General features: G+C 36.1%; 1 protein-coding gene across 4 annotated transcripts in view; it reads left to right on the top strand.

Annotated features, from left to right (window-relative positions):
* CDH12 (cadherin 12) overlaps window positions 1-21,314 on the top strand; it is a 360,422-nt gene that overhangs the window by 312,346 nt on the left and 26,762 nt on the right. For all 4 annotated transcript variants that reach the window (XM_069853514.1, XM_069853516.1, XM_069853517.1 and 1 more), the window contains exons 6-7: window positions 4,934-5,121; window positions 13,309-13,562. In XM_069853514.1, the coding sequence (XP_069709615.1) occupies window positions 4,934-5,121; window positions 13,309-13,562 (442 nt within the window). The remainder of the gene's footprint in view (window positions 1-4,933; window positions 5,122-13,308; window positions 13,563-21,314) is intronic.

Genomic DNA, 21,314 nt, shown 5'->3' with positions numbered 1-21,314 from the left:
AGCTCTTGCTAAGTATAGACTTTGGGACCCACAGTGGAGAATAAGGAATTTTTAAGAATGGTTATGCTATATCTCATGGGAACATAAACCCTAACTCAGTATTCAGCTTGAAGATGGAAGAAGCTTTGCCATAACTGACATTTTACCAGCATATGCCAGGCTGTGTGTGACCTGCATCAGAGCAAATGGTGAAAAAGCCCGATCTTTCTCTTTCCCACAAAAGGTCCCAGCACCCTGCAGGGCAAAGAGCAGCAGCTAGGAGTGGCATGAATATACCTTGCTACTGTGTTAAAGAGCATCTTCCCAGTTTTAGAAGCATGTACAACAGATGCTGCTAATTATTAGGCTTATTAGTTGTATTTACAGAAACATTTCTTTTGCTTATTACACTATTGTTAAAATACCAAGAAGTAAACATGAACTGTTGTCTTTGGATTCTTCCTAATCTGACAGGCATCAGTACCCTTATAATCTGAACAGGATAAAAACTGAAATGTCTTGGTAATTTAGGCCAATAAGAATATTATAATATAAGTAATCTGGGGTATTTTTTTTGGTGAGAAGACATTAAAGATTTATGCCAAAGAGAAATTTTTATTTCAGTGTTGTTGCCAATAAGTGTCATGCAGTCATGATTAACTGCAATGCAATACTTCATCAGCTTCCAAAGAGAACTAAAAATAATACAGACAAAGAAAAAGCAAGAGAGGATAATCTTGCATAAACACAGTGCATGTATGGCGACAGATTAGAAAAAAACATTCTAATAGAATTTACAGCTGTTTTGCTGAGGGTCATTATGCATTTAGCTTAAGTCACTATGTGGCAACGTGGGTTATTCCTTAACGGTTGCTTTGCTAATGAGATGTAATGATGGTTTTCATTTCTTATTCTCATCAAAATTGGAAAAGTTTTTGGTAAATGATAGTTCACCTGTAAACTGCAGATGTGAAGAAACAAAACAAAACTCTCCCTTTCTAAGTAAACATCAAACCCCAGAACAGCTTTTGAGCCTTAAAAAATAAAACTGATCTAATCACATCAAAAGAACTGTAAATGTGTGCTGAATTTCAGTCAATATGACTTATTACCTGTCAGTCAGCTCTGATTTCGTCCCGCTATGCTCTTTGGAAACATCTTTGTTTTAGAAGCTCAGATGCAGCATGTGTGAGTTGAGCCCTATCAGTCATTTTAGCCTAAAAGCTAAAACAGTATCATCACTCATTTATTTTTATCATTCTCATTGATGTTGCTCAACCTGAAACTCCAAGGAAGACTCACACCTTGAGTAACGTAGAGACTACAAAGGCTTTGTAGAGGAATGTCTGAATGCTTATGCTACATAATCACTGGGCTTTCTCTAGTTTTGGATTCTAGAGTTGTGTTTTTAAGCATTATTTATGTGTAAAGTATTGGGTAATTAAGCATATCAACAGGCACATGACTTTTGGCAGGAAATATAACATGATATTTTTCTTAAAATTTGAATTTCAACAGAGTGAAAAGTCTTGAACAGGCAATATGTGTTGCTACTATATTTCCTATATAAGAAAATATTCTGGCATGCATACAATATACATGTCTGAAATCAGCAAAATGTAACTTCTTGCAGAGTACAGTTTCATAATGCAGTCTGATGGGAGTAAAGTCTTGCTCCTTTGGTACATCCCATATCAGTCATCCTTTACAAAAGCCAGCAGCCAAGTTAGAAAATACATTTAAAAGAGATTTATGCAAATAGAATGAATTATATTTGTAGGCAGAGAAGTCATGTGAGACAATCTACAAAATTTGACAGAACTGTTTGAGCAACATAACCAGCTGCTGCTTAAATTTGTGTGAGCTGCTTGTTCCATCATTCCTTGAAGATGCAGAGAAGAGATTTTCAGGACCTTTGGAGTAAAAGGCTGTTACGCAGGCCTGATTCAATATACCTCTAAAACAAATGGAGGTAGTAGTGCACACAGGCAAAATGGACAATAAAAAATGAATAATGCTAAACTATCACAGCAAGTCTACAGCAAGAAGTAATGCCTTCTAGAAACAGAAAAATGAAAATCTACAAAAAACTATCTTTCTGTTACATTTCACATGCAACATGTACTGATCATTTCAAATGTCCGCTGTACAAAGACTGGTTTTTTTGGGGGTGGGGAAAGGTTTTCATGCTATAGATTATATTCTTTTAAAGCTCTTTTTCCCTAAGCTGGCAACAATATACAGTATTTGTTTTCATTTATTTTATTCTGAAAGTATGTTGTCACAGCAGCACCATTAACAGTTTCCGTATGCTGTGAAGACACTATTATAGGATGATGATGGCGGTGTAATTACAGGCTACATCTTCAGAGATCTGACTCTGACAGAGCTGAAGATTACTTTAGTTTCAAATGAATCTGAATGATCTCATCCTTATTGCTGTTGAATTTCTGGAAATGATGAAATGCCAAGTCATTGAAAAGAACGGATAAAAGCCTAAAAAATCTGAAATTAATAATGTAATATTTCTTTCCCTTCATTTAAGTCCTATATGCTTTATAACCAGGTACAACATTTTATAGAGAAATGTTTGTTTTAATGAATCTGAGTGCTCTTCTGTTCACTAAGAATAGATCAACTAGTCAAAGAAGAAAAAATCCATTACCATATGCTCTTACATTTTATGTTCACAAAAATTGTGGCTGTAAAGAGCAAACACTGAGGCAATGATTTCTGTTATACAATAGAAATGCCTGTAAAAGACCTGTGCTTCAGGGCTGGAACTATGTTACGGAAACATAATATAAGATTCCAGTATAGGCAGAGTGCTTTTGGATCCTTTTCTTCCACCTCTTCTCAATAATTTGCATAGCAGAGAACCACTAATATGCATATTTGTAAGTGACACTAGATAATAGGTGGATTTGTGATTGTCTCCTACATATAGTGTTGAAATTTTGTAGTTTGCTCAGTCATTGAAATACAGGTAAGAAATAGGTGAGGTTCCTCTGTCTTGAGAACATTTTGCATCATATTGCTTTTTCCCAGCTCTTAAAAAAAATAATAAAAAAATAATAATAATAGCAGTTTCCCTTAGTACATTCCCTTGGAAAGAGAACAAGGAAAGGTTCCTTTAATATGTTCCCATGGAAGAAGTAGTGGAATGATTATTGCACAACCCTTAGTATCTCAGTTAACAAGCACTACAAAGCCACACATGATAAAGACCAAATGTGAATGCTGACACAAGCAGACATTACTTACAAGTATTTCTCAAACAAACAAAGCAAGTTTTGCCTTCAGATATACTTTGCATACTTATGGATAGAGGGAAGAAACAGACAAAACTGATTTTTTCAGAGGCAATCAAACAGACAATTATATAGGTATTATAGCCCAAACTACTACTTCACAAAAAAAGTAGGTTTCCACCTAATTCATCAGTGCTAATGCCATATTTCTCCTTACCTGGAAGTTCTGTAAAGCTGAAAAAGCTGACACAGCATGCATTGTAAGGAGATAATGACAGGGAGCAGCATCTGCTGTTTAATTCAGCAGCTGGGTGTGAAAGTCATCTATCCTGCTCATACATGATATACAACTTCTCAGAGCCTTATTTTGTGAAGTGCGACTGAACCACTACCAGGAGGAAATCTCTGAAACATCCCCTTAATATGCCTCCTACTAGTTACAGATGTCTGTCCTGATATACTATTGAAATAGAGGTATACGTTTCCTCCTATGTATTCACATGCAGAGGAACAAAGAAGGCCACTGCAATGTTTTCCTGTGCTGAAGTGACTGCTCTATGAGAGCTGTTGGAGGATAACCCAGGGAAACAATATGTGCAGTTGATGGGGCAAGCAAATGTCAGCTTTTTTTCAGGGCCAGGATGAAGTGAAGCAAACATCCTGGGGCTGCTGAAAGCAGCTCCAAAAGCTGCTGGCAATTTTGACAGTAAAGGCTGCTGTGAAGAAAGGTGAGCACTACCTGCCCACTGGAAATACTCTCCATGGTGTTGTTTGCTACCAGCTGGGCAAAATAACAAGTGCAGCAAAACGTGCAGCTGAACAGGAAACGCAGGCACTTCAGCAGCGGTGTAATAAACTAGGACACAGCAGTATAAAGTAAGACCTGCTGTTACTGATAGCATTAAAGTCCGGGCTGACTCTAAGTATTTTGGACTTTTTCTTATAGCAATTTTAAAAATTATGTTTAACATTTTTTTCAACATAGCCGTTTCCCTGAATGAAAAAAATTTATCCTCATATATCAGCAGTAATTCTTACTTTAAAAGTGTGTAGTTTTCATGTGGGTTTTTCTTTTAATTTTTCTTACCACTTAGAGTGAATAAACTAAAAATAAATGTGCAGAGCTGAAAATGGGCTTAGCACCGAACTTTTAATAAGAGCACCCTCTGGTGGCTAATGTATAAACAATACTCTTCACATCTTCCCTATCACAAGAAGTTGTAGAAGTGTTACTGAATATTACAGAAACAGGAGGTAATAAATCTTTCCACTGATTTTTTTCCTTTCATCTACTATGAAATGCATAGATATATTTTCTCATACAAAATAAAATTTCAGATACTAGCAACTGTTAAGCATAGAAGGAGGAAAATGCTTATAAACATATACTGTCTGCAAATAAAATTTAATTCAGAAGAGTCAACCATGTGGGTAAAATAAAAGACAGAAATATAGATAAGTATCTCAAGAGACAGAAATGGTAAGGCCCTAAGAATTGCACTGGACCAAATCTATAAACTACAGGAAATTAACATGTCCAGTCAGTAAAACGTGCGTATATTTTTCTAATTGTTTTTGCATAAATCTCATCATTTTACTTGGATGATGTAAGTCTGTTTTGCACAGACCCCATGGTTTTAATCAGACATAGTATGTTAATTATTGAGAAATTCCAGGAATGAACGTTTACCACTTTGTCATAGGTATCTTCCATTTAAAAGTACCTGAGACCTCGCTCGTTGGTTCTGCTATTGGAAGGATCAGAGCTGTGGACCCTGATTATGGGAAAAATGCAGAAATTGAGTATAATATAGTTCCAGGAGATGGAGGAAACTTGTTTGACATAACAACAGATCAGAACACCCAGGAAGGAATCATCAAACTGAAAAAGGTATGTAGCATCAATGGGGTATATGTACCTATGGCTCAAGCAAGAAACTAGGTAAGAAACATAAATGTCATGTAATTATGCCTTATAGGTAACACACAGTAATTTGTATCTTTATTAGGATCTGTAGTTGTGATCATAGTCTTAAAAGATACTGGAGTTTCATGTTGCATTTCATGTCCAACCCAGTGTAACTTTTCACAGTATTGTGAGTTTTAATGGCAGAGAAGTAATTTTTATCTCTTTCTAAAAAGTATAATTCTCTTTTATGGGAAATTTTCCACCTAAAACCATATGAAAAACACTGCAGTTCAGAGCATGTAATGAAAACTATAATTTATGTTTGAGATAATGTGTTTCATTTTCACTTGTAAATATTTTAATCTTGATTTTATGTTTGTTATTTTAATAATGAGAATATTGTATGGCACTGTGGTGAACAGAGTTTTTACTCAGGGTAAAGGAGTCCCAAAGCATTGCAAATCAACCTGTCCTACTTCTAGTCTCCTTATAGTGTCCCAAATAGCTGGTTATTAGATATTCATATAAGGGGAACACCGAATCTCAGCTGTTGATGTTCATTTAGTGTACTAGAATAAGTTCAAGATTACTGAATTTATTGAAGATGGAAAGGGTAAGTATTATTTGTAACTTAGTGATTAAGGCAGTCAGTAGGACAGATCTAAACCAGGGGCAGCCACATTTGAACTGATCATTGTCTTCTGAGACTAGTCATGTACACATACACCACTGATCAACTTGTTTAGTAGAAAGAGATCTGAACCACCAGCTCATTTTGAAAGACCAGGTTATGTTTTATAGACAGCTCATGCTTGTAGATGTAATTTTTGTAAAATAAACACTTCACAACAGTCTCAGAAGGAAAGGGTCCTGGTTATGTATTAAGACAAGCTTTGAAAGAAGAGAAGCTTTAGTTTGGCTCTGACCATGGATCTATGTTTGCATTATACTCATTCTAACAACCAAATTCCTGGCTTCAGCCTGTTGACCCAAGATATAGTAAATTGTCTATACATGCATTAAAGGACGAGATGATGTCACCACTTATTCTTCTGCTGGTTTTAATTACAGAAAATGAAAGCTATGATACCCACAGGAAGCAATTTGTCAATCAGGCACAAACTTTTCAGCCTCTTCAGACACACCCTTGAATTCTTAAAATTTGCCTCACATTTAAAAATCATTCAGATCACCTTTTTCGAACTATGCAGATAACTAAAAGTCAGCTCCATTTGGAACTGTCAGGCTAAGCAGCTTCATTCCCCTCCATATGCACTGCCAGTGAGAAATGGCAGTGAGTGGGAATCATTGAAAAGTGAATGCTTGAGCATCAAGCGTAAGGTTCCCCGTAGATTAGTCCTAAGCCTCAGCTGTACTGTTTGTTTCTATGCACAACAATGGAATTTTTCCACACTGATAGTTAAGTGAATATATATATACACACACACACACACTGTATAAGCAAAACATTTAAAATGGCAATGGATGTTCAAATAGCATGCAGATAGCTGATGAAGAGCATTCACATACGAATTTGCCTTACACAGTTATCTTAGGACAAGCACAGGAAAAATGCCTGGCCACTTTTGAGACTGCTGTGTGGGGAATTATGTAATATCTAATCAAACAAACAACTGAAAAAAAATGACACAACTAATGCTATATCCAAGTACCTTAGAGTTGGGAATTGTATTTTTGTGCATTTATTTAGTCTCTTCAGTAACAAGATAAGGAATACCTGAAAGCTTAGAGCACTTCTACAACAGTAGAACATCATTTAATGTTACTTAATATAAGTGATAGATCTCTGTCTCTAGACAGCTGGGATGAAAAATAAAATCCTAAACTCTTCTTAATCTTCTTCATCACAGTGAGCCTGGGGACAGTGAAAGGCTGTGAAGATCAGGGAATGCCAACTTTTTTCTATACAGGAATGTTGAAACAAGATAAACCAAATACACAGGTCCTCCAAGAAAGACTGTTTTTATGCAGACCCTACATATTACTCTTCACAAAACTTTTTTTCAGGAAAACATCCCATTCACTAAGCTTTAAATGATCCAAATGTTTTAAGATATTTTGGAATCATCCAAAACCTGTCTACTCAAGTTCCTTGCTGAATCACAGGTTAAACAAAAGCAATCTGGATTCTTAAAGCACTGTTAAATTAGGTGCTTTTTCGTAACCACTACACTTGTAATAATATAAATGCATCATGAGTTGGATTTTTCAGATTTTCAGAAGTGCTAGAAATTCACAATTCTGTAGACACCTATTAAAATGCATGCTACCCATAGTGTACAAACCTGCAACAATGCTATTCATTTCCCTGCATAGAAGCAATTTCACACTGCGTGGTATTTAAAACACTGATTTGACCTTGTGGTATTACGCAATACCTCTTAGCAATGCATTTAAACCCTTCTTTAAATCGAAGCTAGTGAATGAATAGGACCAACACTTTAAATTATGAAACATAAATAATTAAAAATCAGTTTTTAATGCCATGTGCTTTAAAAACAGATTTGCACTTTATTCCGTATTATAGCATATCCTGATGATGTAAGAGCTTCAGTCACTCGTGCTAAGCCATTTCAAAACCATTTATAAAGTTTGCTTTTATTTTTTCTGAAAAATTTCTTGCAGCCACAGTGAGTCACTGCATAGATGCTTTTTCTGTGCTGCTGTTAGGCAAAAGAAAAAAAAAAAAGAGATATTTCTATATCAAAATTGAGAAAAATTATACTTTCCCAGACTCTACTTATTTTTGTGGAAAATACATTTGATGATATGAAATTGCACAAGTCAAACTGTTCTTTTCAGCACAATAGGTGCACTGGCAGAGGCAAAAGGCCATTCTCTGCTTCTTGGACACTAAATGGTCACAAACAGCTACAGCTGGACAAGGTGAACATATTAAATCATCTGTTTTGTCTGCTAATTTACTTTCATGTTATGATCCAATATAATTGTGGCATTTACATATATTGAAAATAGAACAGCTTTTCTTATATTCTGCTAAAGAAGTCATCCAAATGCCATTCAGCACCACTGTGTGGTTAGTGTTATAATAACATCCTCTCTATCAAAAAATAAAAAAAAATAGAATCAGAAAAAGAGAGGAAAATGTCTGGCTTTAGGATAGCGCTGCATACCATACCCTATAAGAATAAGAACTATTGCTATATTAGGAATACAATTACCGATTTCTTCCCTTGTCTGGTGTTATTTAGAACAGCATTTATTGAGTTTTATATTTATATAGTAGCTGTCATCTGACCTGAATGCTTCAGCAAACTACAGTAAGTGCAAGCTACAAGAAGGAAGGTGACAGAAGGAGCCATCTCCTTGATACTGTAGTGGCCTCAGGTGGGGCACAGAGTAGCAGACCCAGGTATGGGGGTAAAATACATCATTGTAATGGTGAGCATAAGGCAGACTCTGGATCTCCCCCAGCCAGAAAAGCATTAAAGCTACTGTTTGCTTTACTAGCAAAACTGTAAACTTCTCATCTCACCCTGCCCCTTCATTCTCCAGAGACAGAGAATACACTCTGCAGATGTGTGCATAGGCACCACCTGTCTGTAATCATAACCCATGAGTCTCTCTGAGTGGGAATTGTGGTTTTACATTTTGAGGAGAAAGAACAGGTGATACTAAGACCTTCAGTACAGTCACAAATTTGTGAGCCAGATGCAGCAACAATCATACAGACTATGGCAGCCACAGAAAATAATGACAGGAAGAATGAAGTGGGAGAGATCTTTTGTCTCTGCATTTTGCAGACAGAGCTGGGGTTTTTTTGGTTGTTTGTTTTTTTTTTTTTTCCTGGAGTTGTGTATCTACAGAAATGGGCAAGATGCCTGAGAGCAAGGGAAAGCTCAACCCCTTATGTTAGCCAGCTTCCTCCCTTCTCCAAATAGACATATATTTTGTCCACTTTCCATCAAAATCTGAAATACTCACCAGATTTGGTCAAATCTACAACACTTGCTGTAGATTTGGCTTACAGATCTCACTTTTTTATTTGGCATTCTCATCTTTGTAATTAATCAATGTTTCTCATTGTTCTGGAGCTTGTTTTAATAAACAAACCTACTCTATAATATCAATTGCTTCTTTATACTATTTAAATCCAGTACAGAAGTGCAATTACTGAAACATGCACAGCAGGTAGACTTATAGCAGTATTTTACAAAATATATAGACACTCAATCCATCTTCAAAGGGAAAGTGTTGCCAGGTTTTGAGACAGGTGCACATGATACAGTTGTTCTATGGCACAGCTCCAGTATGAAGACAAGCCTAGTTTACCATGCACTTCCTCTCAATCTGGCACTACTGCCCGTAATTATCCATATGTCCCGGGGTTTACAGTATTCTCTCAAATACGGCTTTTCCATTGTTGTAGGTGTATGTCATGACAGTCTGAATACTGTTGTTATCTCTCACGTTTGGATGCTTCCAATCAGAATTCATTATGTCTTTCATCCATTTTTTTCCTTCCAATTCTTTAATACTCTGTCTCTTTCTCCATCTATGTATCTATCTAATATGTAGATTTGGGTACAGATACATCCATATAGTAGCATTACTTAACTTCTACCTTGAATATTGGAAACATTAATATTTTAAAATATATCTATTTATAACACAGAGCTGTTTATGTGCTTTCCTAGTCATACTAAGTAAGTCTGTTCATGGTACTTCCAGAGTTGCACGATAAAGTGATTTGTCAGTATGTGTTATTTGATTTTGGGATTTGTAGAATGTCTTTGCTGCACACAGCTGTGTATGTGCTGATAATACTTTACTATGCAACTGTATAAAGCAGCTTGTAACTGCAACATAGGAAAAGGCAGATAAGAACCAGTAGGGGGGCCAAATACATCTATTCTGTCACTGTCACTTAGAATATCAATTAGAAGTGTTCCTTTAAGTCTTGAATAGTTCACAGTTAATAAGACATAGCCTTAGCTGTTTACTGTTGAAAAAACACATAACTTGTTCAAACAGCTTTCTAAATATAATTATTTTAATAGAAGGAATAAATATTTCTACTGTCTATTTAAAAAAAAAACAAACTACTCTATTAAGTCATTACATTACAATCTGATTAATTGAAAGACATTACAATAATCGTACAGGGTGGGTTTTTTCTATAACATTTAAGCATTTACTATGTTTGTACCCTTATCAGCATTCCAGATTTTAAATTAAATAGGACTGAGCACTGTCAGACATTTATTATATAACAGCAAAATATGTTTAAAAATGTAGATAAAATTAGTAAATAAATAAACGACTCATTTCCTTCGCAGAATTTAGTGGTACAAAGAAATTCTATTTTAACATCTTTAAAAATAAAATCAGAAAGATTTTGCCTGAGAACTAGGCAGATATTAATTTCTTCTGTTTTCTGGCAAACTCTAAGCATATCATGCTAATGCCAAAATCTGAGACTGTCAGTAACTCTCTGTGTGGTACAGCTGTTCGAAACTGGGAAGACCATAACTGATCAGGAAATTGGAGCATAGACTTCCCATAAACACAATACAATAAAACCATACTTCCTTGCTGCGTGATATATGTTACACAAAACATTTTTTTTTTTAATTAAATTCTAGATTTACCATTTGTAACATCTGCCATCTTTCCACAGGTGTTCCAACTGCAGTTTAGCTTAACTTATATTGAGAGGCTATTTCGTGGGAGTCCATCACTCATTTCTTTCTCTGATGATGGCTCAGGACTTTTTTCCTATCTATTCTTATTATAAATGTTATATGTGCCTTGATTGGCTATATATTATTTAACCTTTAACTATACTTATCATCAAACCCATAGAAGGACAGAGAGTGAGTTGCTCTGAGGTTGCAGAAGGAAAACACTTTTTTTCTTGGGGTCAAACTGTCCTTTCAAATATACATCAGAGCATAATGCTGGGGAGAGAAGTAATGCAGGCACTTTATCCAATTCTTGGATAGCCGTGCAGTAAAATGTGTCAGCCTGTGTACACCAACACACAGAATTGCTTGAAATTTTGGTTCTTTCTGTCCATCTCAAAACAAGGGCTCTGTTCCTTTTGCATGATGATAGTTGTGCCTGAGCACTGGTCAAAGATCATGATCTGGTACTGCTTTGTTGAAGGATGCTCTTTCCATTATCACGTCTATCTGCAAATATACTCATGCATAACAGGAGCCAGTCTGAACAGTTTTAATAAAATTTTGGGTTTATGGAAGATCGATACAAGTTGTCAGTTAAGATTACTACTTAATGGAGAGCTTAGATTTCTTGCTTTCTTTGTCTTATTTATCTCTAGCCTTACCTCTCATACTGAGAATTTTTCCACTCTAGACTGGTTCTTCAAACTCCAGATTTTCTCCCTTTCACATGTATTTTGAAAAATATGTTAACAATTTATACAATCACCTGGAGAAGAGTTTGTGGTGGATAGGTTGGTTGCTCGTGGGGGAATATTTCTGGAAATGAATGACAATGAAAGTGAGTGGTATAGAATCTGAAAAGGCAGTGTGACAATAATTTGGATAATGAAGCAGCATATCCATTTGTAACGAAGGCAACAGCTTAGTGTTTCACCACTAGGGCACAAAATCTTCCATACTTAATTTTGTCTGTTTCTTCTTAACCTTAGTTTCTTCTTTCTGTCAGTCCAATAATGAAGGTACAACTCATACTGGCTTTTAAGAGGAATTTTGTCTGTAGGAAGGTGGTTGCATGTAGTAGTGGATTAGTCATCAGTACTTGACTTTCAAGCCTGATTATTTCTATGGTATATAGGCTTGGATGGGTAATTTTAAACCTTCAGCTGAGAAAAGACAATCCATCTGATCTATTAAATTTATAAAGTCTTTAATAAGAATTTTAAATCATTATGCCAGCTGTTTAGCTGGTATAAGTCAAGGCAACTCGGCTGATTTTAATGGAGCCACTTCAATTTACACCAGCCAGTCATCTGGCCAATTATGTCCTGTTGTGATAAGGACAGAAAATGTCAGAATTTAGATTTATCCTAGCTGTGAAAAATTACTGGACACACTGTGGTAATGACAGCTGGGGAAAAAAAATAAATTACAGACAATGAATTATACTTGCTTACACACTTGTGATCTTGCTTTGTTTTCCTGATTGGATATCCTTTCCCCTCAGAAAATTTCCGACGTGACAATTAAAAGCAGAAACCACTAGGTGCCAGTGTTACCCAGATATCAGGAAAAGACTTTGACATAACGTTAAAACGGACATGAAAGCCAAAACAGCTAAACTCCTTAACTCAAAATAAAGGTTCTGTGTCTTTTCAACTAAATAAGACTGCATTGCGGGTTTTTCGAGATGATTCCTTTTATAAAACTAAATTTTATAATAAAAATATAAATAAAAAGACACTAAATTGATGTACACTGAGAGAAACTCACACTAAGCCAGTCTGATTGCATTTCTGTCAAAAGCCTAGATATGTACCCACAAGCTGCTATGCTGCCTTCAAGGTCTTATAGATTATATCTGCACTCATAAGGCAGAGTCAAATTCTGTATTTTTCAATGTACATGTGGCTCAACTATTCAGGGTGAGCAAGGTTCACTGCTGAGACATATTTTACAGGAAAATCTTGGTTCAGATCAAATTTGAACTCACATACCTGAAGTTTGTTTTGACCTATTAGTATATATCAGAATTTTAATTTGGACTCATTTCCATGATTGTCATGGTCCTCTGAAAGCTTCCTCTGCTAAAAGAATCGGAAATCTTCCATTTAAGAGACTTGATCAGCTAGAGACAGCCAATTGCCTGTGAACGCAAATCTCTGGCTAATCTCTACACAGCTCATTTGCAAGAGTTGAATCTCATTCATTTAACTTCAGACATCTACAGTCTAACTGTTTACATCCATGCCAGTCATCTTGATTTTTTCTTTATTTTTTTTTATGTGGAAAACCAGTAATTTCCTGTATATGATTGATCTGGCCTTTTTCAGAAACCACCTTAGCATGAGATGAAATGCAAAACAAGCTTAAATGATTAGCTTAGGAGCTGAAGTTTGCAACTGAAGTTGTCATAAATTATGTCAGATTAATCCTACCAAAGTGATTTTGCAACGTTTATTTTTTAGTCAAGTCTGATATTTTGCTTTTTTTCCTTCTACAGCCATTAGACTTTGAAACAAAAAAAGTATACACCTTTAAAGTAGAGGCCTCCAATCTTCATCTCGACCACCGATTTCACTCAGTGGGTCCATTCAAAGATACTGCCACTGTGAAGATAAATGTGCTGGACATGGATGAACCTCCAGTTTTCAGCAAGCCTGTGTACACAATGGAGGTTTATGAGGATACACCTGTGGGGACCATTATAGGTGCAGTGACAGCACAAGACCTCGATGCTGGCAGCAGCTCAGTTAGGTAAGAAAGCTTTTCTTCCTTCAGTAATTCTGGAACAACCCGAAGGGCTCCTGACAGTGAGACTAGGAGGCAAAGAACTTAGTAAGAAGGTATAAAATGTTCCAAGTCTGTCACTGTCACAGACAGCTGCTGCTCTGAAAAAGATAGTTTGCTTGTTTGCGTGAATTATCTGGGAAAATACATTAAGTGCTGACAGCTTCCTATCATATGGATCATATAAGTTGCCATTCATTGACATGACTTCAGAGGTGATAGACTAAGAAAGTACAAACATCATTTTGCCTGATGTCTGGGGCTTCCACAAAAGTAGCTCTGAAGTACAGTAGGAGGTTGTACATTCTGTGTCTGTGCTATACCTCAATGGATGACAGTGAGTATCACTCCTTTCACAAGAATCACTCACTCTCTATGTCTAGCAAAGAGCAAATACTTTGATAAATAAATGCTACATCTCTCTTGGCTAAGGCTGGTAGGAGGTGACTGCTGACCAATATGGCTGTATTCAGAAGACTTCAGCACATGTAAACCCCTGCCAGCAAAACTTCTCATTTACTAGAATGATTTCTCTCACGTATAAGGGAGACAAGAACTGTTATACAAAGGCAGTATATTGATTTTACTGATGTGTTTACAACCACCTTAGAAACAACAAAGTGAACTAGACTCATGTACAAATACGGAAGTTCCTGTCCAGACAGAGTCTATGATGTAGGTAGTCATTACACATACAACCAGTACCAATGCATGCTGGATCTACCTGACTTCAGGAACTATTTTGATTCTCAGACCTTCAGGAGCAATATTACAGCCACAACGGAAGTCATTATTCTTTAAATTTTAGTGTTTACCAAATGGGGTTATGATGGAACAGGAAAATGCTGCTAGTGTCTACCAAGTGCATACACATTTATGCATGTTTGACTACAAAGTTATTTTTAACTTTTTAATCCATATTTGTTACCTATATGTAGCTTGACTTATTACTTATAGTCTCAAAATGTACAATAAACATGATAGATGGTTGTAATCATATGCCAAAATTTAACATGCAACAGTGACTGTTAAACTCCAGCTTTTTTAATTCACTATTAATTAATTCCTAAAACTATTACGGATGGTTTTTTTTCTTTCACTATTTCTTTCTAAATGCATTCTTCTCTAATAGAGACTTGCTCATGAATTTGTGACGCATTTCTTCCCTTCACTAAGAAAGACTGAAGTGGGTACCTTTTTCACTGGTGGAACCCTATGAAAATAGCCCCAATGAAGTCAACATTCTTCTGAAAATCATACTCTCTTGCAACCAGATAGCAAGCCTTTAATCATACTGTCTAGTAGTTTTTCACATGACAGCAGAATCATTTGTATGTATAACTATTCCTCAGTGAGAGCTTTTTTATTTCACAAACCCTCTCAGAAGACTCAAGTGCTTTAGTAACTGATCCTGTATTTGCAACTACAGATTAAAAATCATCATCTTAATATGGTTTCTCTATACATTGAGCTAACTGTAGGCATTTTAGAGTGTCCATATCTAACTTATTTAACTTTGAAATCATTACTTGGGTCTCCCAATGCCCATCTACAGTTAAAAGGTCAGAAATATTATAAAATATCCTTGCATTTTAGTCTCACTTCTCTACTTTCTGATCCCTACAGAAGTGCTCCCAAGACCTCATTTTATGAACCAATTCTGCTAGTTCATGCCCAGGGAAAAACATGAACTATAACCCAGTATTACTGATTTCTTAGAGGGACCTGTTCCTACTGAGAAGCAAGTCACACATTGAATTAGTCGTACATGGGAGGGAGATACTTTACTCTAAGGAGGGGGATGTCTTCCAGTAAGCCAACTGACATGCTAAGAAGATTATGCTGGAAACCTCTCCATGTAGCTCTCTTCCAGCATGTAAAATCTCATATTTCTGTCAATTTTCATGTTTCAGTTCTGAAATCTCTTCCTCGGTTCTCATTTACCTGGGAATATACTTGATTCTTTGTATTCAGCTTGACCTCCACCCTTTGAATTTAATGATAAGACTCTTACTAATTTATTTGAAATCTGACCATGCTCCTATGCTATGGAAGAACCTACCTGTATCGAAATGCTGACTAGACCAATCACAAGAAGAAATTATATGCAATTGTTAGTTACTGATGTATTTGTATTCAATATTCTGTAAGTTTTATATCTTCTAACTGAAAAAAGTGTGTGACCAGAAGTTAGAAAAGCATAAATTCATTTGAAATAATTGCATGTTATTACAACAACTTAACGTATCTTAACCAATTATACTTTCAGCTGTTTAAAGTCTAGATTGTCTCATAGACGTAAAGAATGGCTCCATCAATTTAATCATATTTTAATTTAAAGAAGGAGACCAAGCATCTTCTGAGCAAATATGACTTCTAAACAAAACCAGAAAAAACAGTAATGTTCTTTGAGGCAACAGCCCATACAATTTGCTGGGTGTCAGTTTTTCTACAAATTCATTCATTTTCTCTGAAATATTTTCCTAGAGCAGTTCAGTCATTAAGATGCCCATTATAGCAACAACAAAATCAACCACCTGCCAAACAATAGAAACTGGGATAAAAGACAAATCTGCACTGTATGGAACAGAAGGCAAAACTCTGGAGAGCAAAGCAGTCTGCAACAGCTCACATGAAAGGAAGCGGCACTAGCCGCAGCAACTAAACCTATGTTATCAGACAACAACTTTAGCTCTGTGATGCTAGGAAACATCAGGAAGAGGGAGATAACAGTTAAGAATGAAGACTGGATTCAGCTGGTAAAAAAGTAAAATACTTTGCTTGAAGCCACTGAAAATGTTGAGGTTTATATTATTTTTCTCTTTCCTATTACTAGAATCAAGTTTTTGGGCAATTTAGGGAATTTGAAGGTTTATTTTGTAGGATTATATTTGCCATAAATGTTGAAATGAAATAGGACAGAGCACAAATTCAGCATGAAACAGGAAATTAAGCACAAGGAGAAAAAGAGGGGCAGGTATTCAACACCTACAAGGATGACTGGCTTTGAAGCCGTTTTGGAACGTTACCCCAGTGCACTTGATGTGCAAACTGTGTTAAATCTGGCTTATATGTCTCAGGAGAGTTATTTTGTGTATTCCCATTTTATCCATGATGCTACAAGAAATGCTTAGCATAAATGTCAAGATGAACATGTACTTTGTGGCCATTAAAAATCCCAAATCACTTCTGAAAAGAGCTATGACCTCATGTTCTGCTCAGATTCCTCTAATTTAGTATAGTTACAAGCTCTCTGGCAGAAAAAATAAAATTAAAAAAAGGAAAGAAAAATAGAAAAAGAACTTACAATGTATTAAAATGTATATAATTTCTAAATATTCAAATGATTTTAGTAAAGATCTTTGTACTTCTGGTATGAGGAATTTCAGTACTTTCTAAAGATCACTTTCATATGTGCCCATACATCATGAACATTATAGACAGAGCTGTCTAAATAACATGAAAGTGCAAAAGGATAGTAAGACTGAGTTATCCGTAATACCTTCTAAAATAGTGAGCTTTATCTAACAGTGTGTGTGAAGTTCAACAACTTTGCATTGACACATTTGAAGTTGTCAGATTTCCTTGAACATGATCTTACGGCATAAAGTATGAAAGGATTTTTTTCCCCTGATGTGAACCCCAGACATGACTCCAATTACAATGAATTCCAAATTCTCTAACACAACACTGCCTTTCAGATCTTCTCGGCTTGACTCAGGAGTTTTGCCTTATGAACCACAAGAACCAGTCAAAGCAGGAAAACTGTGGAGACTGTGCATTTTCCTGTCTAAGACCACAGCCATGAAATCATGATATTAATGAAATAAAAAAAAAGCATATGTATTGGTCACAGGTCAATCCTGCCCTCAGTGTCCTGGGGACAAGACTGTATTCCTAGCATGTGCTTCCAAAGAAAAACCCTTATTTATATTCTAAAATAATTCACAGTGGTCTGCAAATTTTATGATAGGTTCTGTTTTCCCAGTGCACTGCTCTGTAACGTAAATATGAAAAAAATAAAATCAGTAGTTTTTTCCTGAATCCTTATACACTTCATTTTAATGTACAAGCACATACAAGATGAATTAAAATTATTTATTTAGTATGAAAGGGCTTCACCTTCCAAACTAATAATTCTTCTAATTAGGGTTGTTTCTTTCTGCAAACACTTTCTAAATTTCCTTTTTCTTCAGAAATAAAAATCCCATCCCGTGACATCAAAATCTATCTTCTAGTTACAGAGTTATATAGGAAGACTAGGACATCTGGTTCCAGAATCACAAGCCTCTTCATTTACTAATTAATTAAGTGATAGGTATTTTTCTGCATGTGGTATCATGCTGGAGGGGAACAAGATGCTTTACCAGTCAGTTTTGCACAGATAAAAGATGATGAGTTTCAGGAATTTTGGTTCCCTTTTAGCTGCCCTAGTGAGTTTTGTACACTTCTTGCTCTGTTAACTTTTGTCTGTTTCTGTTGCAATTTTAGCTCTATTCCATCTTTTGACTCTTACTACAGTCCAAATCTCCTCAACCGCATTTAAGACCTCTGTTCCAAGTTCTAATTTATCCAGTCTAACCAGTTCAAATCCATGCATCAGTACCTCTCATTTGCTGCTGCATATTCTTTGCTGTCTTTTTCAGTCCCCCTACTATTTCACTGTTTTCTTATATCTCCTATGCCCTGGCAGTCTAATATCAGTCTGCTATTTCATAGTCCATCTTTCTTCTACAGCTATTTTCTGTCTTTTTTTCTCCTGAATCACATCCCATTTGCTTCATTGGCATCGTACTTTAGTGCCTTCCTTCTGCTGATGACAGATATTTTTTATTATCTCAGTGGCTTAAGGCATTTTTTTTTCTCTTTGTTCTATTTACTTTGATTTTCTTTCTAGAAATATACAAACTGGGTTTCTAAGCCAACATTTTCTCCGATTCCCAAGGGGTATATTTGGCCGACACATCTGCTCCTTCCTCACCAGTCTCCCTAATTTCCAATTTCACTTAGCTCACTGAGCATTCAGCTACCATGTATACAACATCCCCATCTATCTACCTTCCAGCAATGCTGGAAATTGTATAGGGCAACAAGCTTCTATTTCTTCCTCCTGTTTCTCCCTGACTTTGGGACTCTTCTTGTATTTTCTTCTCTGGCTTCTACACTTTGTGTTCTTGACTTCAGGTAAAGTCATCCTCTACTACATTCCTTTCTTCCTCCAAGTTCCTTCCCATATTATTCGGTGTGCTGCTCTGCTGTTCTTTACATTTGAATGAGCTGGCTTCCCCGTCAGCAACTGAGTGGTTTACAGGGACTGAGCAGAAAGATGGCTGCTCTTCAAATGCAAGGCAGAAGAATCTTCCTCCTCTGTGTATAAACTGTCTTTCAAAAGGAACTGTTTTTCTTCAGCTTAAGTAATTCCTGCTTTCCAGCCGAGTCACAGCAACTGACCATATCTCTCTGCTCTAACTATACTGTGAAGCAAGATGTGTGTAACAAGTTATCATGATAATTCCCTTCACAGCAGTTTGAATTAATATGAATTATTTCATATTTTAAATGGATTAAGTGCACACAAGCAGACAGTTATCACAGCTCATCTGACAAGTGAGACAGTTGTATTAATTCAAGAACTGTGGTACCTCAGTTCCAGTGATCAGCTCAGAGCTACAACAGGTAGCCACTACAAACAAAACCCCACACAATCCTCCGGTGAGGAAAGTAAATGTATCATCAGCCAGACATGAAGACCAACTTTTTGATCTTTTCATAGAACAGGAAGGAACATGGAGTGAAATTGAGTACTCTCTGACACAAGTCAGAAAACCTGTGCTAGAGAAAATTCATCCCTTCCCAAATGGCTAGAATTCATTTTACTTGTAGAAATATTGATAGATCAACTCCTGGAAGCATGTGCAGCATGAAATATTTAATAAGTCCAGAAAGTCAAAAGCAACTGAAAACAAAATTTAAAGCTGAGAGTCCAGTAACCTTTATTTATAGTCTGTAATTCATCAATGTACTGAAGCTTGTGTACAACAGGAAGCGATCTTTGGTTGGCATATGCAATCATATTAAGCTATAAAATGTCACTTAGCACTTTAGAATTAAATGTATGTTTATATCCAAGGAGTTTATGGACTACTGCTTTCAGTGAATGACGTGTTTGTGAAGGAGTGGATGCTGAAAATCAACACGAGTGCTTCAAGGCAGAAAAGAACAACTTGGCAGGGAAAGCTTTTAAATTCATTGGGAACAACTAAGAAGCCAGAGTGAGAGGAAAGGAACAATATGACTATTATAGTTATGGTTTACTTCACAGCACTTGTAACACCTGGTGATGTGATTTTACAAAGCTAGTTCTCACCCCAGAGGCACACACTGCAATTTTACTTTAGCTCAAATAATAGTCTTCCTGATTTTTCATCAAGGACTCTTATTCCAAATTTCTCCAGCAGTGGATTCCTCAAGCATTCTATAAAGCAATTCTGAGATTTAAACAGAGGTTTAAGGGCTGCAGCCATATATCCTCAGGCTGTGAACCTCTCAGGGCTTAACAACTAGAGAATTACAAAGGGTCAGGACATAAACCAACATCTAAGAAAAACTTATGTGCTACAGGGAAGAATATTAGCTGGTTATTGTGCACAGTGGTATGCAAAGTCAAACCTGAAACCATCTTCCTGGTATAAAATTAAGCTGCCCAATATTTTTAATTAAAGTTTTTATGTCTCTTTTCAGAACAGTAATTATTTTAACATTTGCAACCTAGTCAGATTTCAAGTCCTTTCATCTGAATTTCTCCTTTATGCCTGTGTGTAAATACTGGCTTTACTGTCCTGTTCTAAAATGTTTATGTTTAAATAAGTACTGCATATAAAGTTATAAAGTTTCTTGCATATTTGGGTTTTGGTTTTCTTTGCTTGTGGGCTTGTGAAGTTTTAACAATGGGGAATTTAAGAGCTATACACTTTTTCTGACCTATGTGTTTAGAAGTTTCAGTCACATCCTGGATGTAGATACACACAGATGTCAGTAACTTCTACTTTTACTGTATCCAGTTTGGGCCTCCTCAGTGTAAGAGAGTCATGTACATACTGGAGAGAGTCCAGCAACTAATCTCCTACTCTATGAGCACTTCACCAAAACAGCTTCAAAGCAATAATGCAGCCTCCAGTTTCTGACCTCACATAGTGTTTTCTCTTGCAGATCCATCTGACAATTTGAGTCCCAGCTGAAGATCTAAACAAGCAATAAATCCTCTGCTGTATGCTGCAGCTTTCTGTAGAGTCAGCATGATTGCTGTTATTTGCTTTTTCTTTCTTTGTCTCAGCATCAGCACCTTGCTTCAGCTTTTCTTTTCTTTTTTTTTTTTTTCCTGGGTAAAAATATGAGGGATTTGTTCAGATTTTAGTATCCAAAAGATATAAAACAGAGATAATATTTACATGATGCAAAAGCAAAGCAATCAAAGATTATTCCTATTGAATTTATGCCACTAGGTCTGCCCTCCTCTGCAGCAGTTATGTTACTTTTTGCCTCTGCACTTTATCAGAAGATACAGCATTTTGGGCCAGAAATTGGAATAGAGGCTCGGGAGTATCTCTATCTTATCCTGCAGTGTTTAGCTCACATGCACACAAGTACAAAATACAATTTCAGCTTCTACTGAGGCTAAATATCTGATGTAGTCTCATCTGTTTTTCCCCCTCTCAGCTT

The sequence above is a fragment of the Phaenicophaeus curvirostris genome, chromosome 3 (assembly GCF_032191515.1).
Source record: "Phaenicophaeus curvirostris isolate KB17595 chromosome 3, BPBGC_Pcur_1.0, whole genome shotgun sequence".
Lineage (NCBI taxonomy): Eukaryota > Metazoa > Chordata > Aves > Cuculiformes > Cuculidae > Phaenicophaeus > Phaenicophaeus curvirostris.
The sequence above is the reverse complement of the archived record's forward strand: the minus strand, read 5'-3'. Positions and strand labels throughout refer to the sequence as shown.